Source organism: Daktulosphaira vitifoliae, unplaced genomic scaffold (assembly GCF_025091365.1).
Source record: "Daktulosphaira vitifoliae isolate Bord-2020 unplaced genomic scaffold, ASM2509136v1 Scaffold_1501, whole genome shotgun sequence".
Classification (NCBI taxonomy): domain Eukaryota; kingdom Metazoa; phylum Arthropoda; class Insecta; order Hemiptera; family Phylloxeridae; genus Daktulosphaira; species Daktulosphaira vitifoliae.
The window spans coordinates 1-1,962 of record NW_026101061.1 but is presented as its reverse complement, the minus strand read 5'-3'; the positions used below and the strand labels follow the sequence as shown (position 1 = coordinate 1,962).

Genomic DNA, 1,962 nt, shown 5'->3' with positions numbered 1-1,962 from the left:
GACATATATGAATTAAGAGAAATTTCTATTTCAGATATGTCATATATCTGAAATATATATATTTATGAGTGTGTGGGAAATACAACACGCAATCTCAGGAACAGAGCAGACACAATACGATTACTTAATACATTACAATTAGTTTAATACATGGATAAAAAAAAAATTTGTACTTGTAGTGACTAGCAAAATTTAGGTAAATTTTATATGGGAAAAAGTCCTTAGGAATTGATACTACTTGAATATTCAAGAATTTTTCTGTAACACTATTGTTCTCAAAGGAATCTATGAATTGTAGATATTTATAAAAAAGTATATTACTTTAAGAGAATTATACAGGATGATTATTATACATTAACCCTTCAACTTATTTTAATTATTTTTTTGACTTTTATAAGTTACATATGTAACTCCATGTGTTAAAAATATTTGTTATGTTCATTCCTTATCTCTTATAAAGATGTATTTTTTTAATGGAGACATATATATTTAACTAGATATAAAATAGAAAATAATTTAATATGAAATTAGCTAGTTGATAAAAAAATTTGGACCAGTATTTCACGAGCTATTAATATTTTATACCTAAGCAGAAAGAGCGAGGCCAAGAAATGTCTAGTGATAAAAATAGCAAACCCACTATTAATTAAAGTAATACAGTATTACTTTAAATTATTAATAAATTCTGAAATACTAAATCATAATAGTTGTTATTGCTCAGATCATTTTTTTGTTTATAAGCCAGTTAATTATGTTTATTGTCGTTTGAAAAATTAAAGTTGACGCACTTATAAGGTATAAAGGATGAACATAAAAAATATTTTATAACAGATAAGTAAAGATAATAATGTAAATAACAAAAGCAAAAAAAAAATTCACAAAAAAATAATTTAGAGATATTGAATGGCCAACACTAAAAGAATGCTAACATTATATTCAACTACATAGTAGTTAACATAAATAATTAAAATTTTTTAATTTACCGGCATATAACTAATATTAAAAAACATATGTTAACCTTAATATAAAAAAATTAATGTATGATATAACATTGATATACCTGCAGCAAAGTTTTTCTTTTCTTCAGCAATTTTGGCATCTCTTTCTGCTTTTAACCTATAACGTTCATCTCTGGATTTGTCTTCTTTCCTTTGCAAAAAACTATGTCTAGTCATTCCGTACCCAATACCAGCTAGGAGTAAAGAATAACGACCAAACTAAACAATAAAATGAATAATTAAGTTTATTTTTCATGAATATTTGAAAAATTAAGACTTGTAACTTTTAATACTTATTACTTTTATACCTTTACAATGAATCAATGAATCCTATGTCACGTATTAAACCAATAAGAATAAATACTACTTTTAAATAACATAAATAATGTAAATACTACACTAAAATATAGTTAATCTTTAATTTATAATGGGGTAATTGAAAAAAACATGTCTAGTATTTTAAACCAAATTAAAAGACGCATCAAAAATCTACATCATTATAATCGTTATCATGGTTAATGCTAAATAATAATTCTGTAAAAACAGTGTATATTCAATAAATGTTTTGGGATGTTAGACTTATAATATCCAGAAATCAGTCTACCGTTTTCTTCATAATACAAAAATTACAATTCACTTACTCTGATTAATGGGGAGACATTAATGGGAGCTTTGAAATCACGAACCATCTTGATTATTTCAAATAGATAAGTTATAAAACAATAGAAATTTATTGTGTAAGTCAGTAAAAACGGACAAATTTTTTCAGATGTAAAAATTACGGTGAAGTATCATATGTTTTTTTTTCAATTAATGACTTATCTAAGGTAAAGAACATCAAGTTGATAACACGAACTATGATAATAGTTTATATAACGTGAAATTAAAAATAAATCCACAAATCATATTGATTTAAAGAATCTTATTGTAAGATACTGATATATTCACTTATTAAATAAAATTT

At 23.9% G+C, this 1,962-nt stretch overlaps 1 protein-coding gene across 1 annotated transcript; it reads right to left on the bottom strand.

Annotated features, from left to right (window-relative positions):
* Positions 1-1,004: 1,004 nt before the first annotated feature.
* LOC126909829 (ATP synthase subunit e, mitochondrial-like) lies at positions 1,005-1,818 on the bottom strand. Its single transcript, XM_050692249.1, has 2 exons — positions 1,640-1,818; positions 1,005-1,217 (listed from the first exon to the last, which is right to left on the bottom strand). The coding sequence occupies exons 1-2, from the start codon at positions 1,685-1,687 to the stop codon at positions 1,020-1,022; spliced, it is 246 nt and encodes an 81-aa protein (XP_050548206.1). The 5' UTR covers positions 1,688-1,818; the 3' UTR covers positions 1,005-1,019.
* Between the last annotated feature and the right edge of the window lie 144 nt (positions 1,819-1,962).

Bases quoted from the DNA above. Each gene is read 5' to 3' on its own strand.
- LOC126909829 (XM_050692249.1), bottom strand. From the start codon at position 1,687: ATGGTTCGTGATTTCAAAGCTCCCATTAATGTCTCCCCATTAATCAGA. The intron at 1,218-1,639 runs GTAAGTGAATTG...TTTATTGTTTAG, and splicing joins ATGTCTCCCCATTAATCAGA to TTTGGTCGTTATTCTTTACT.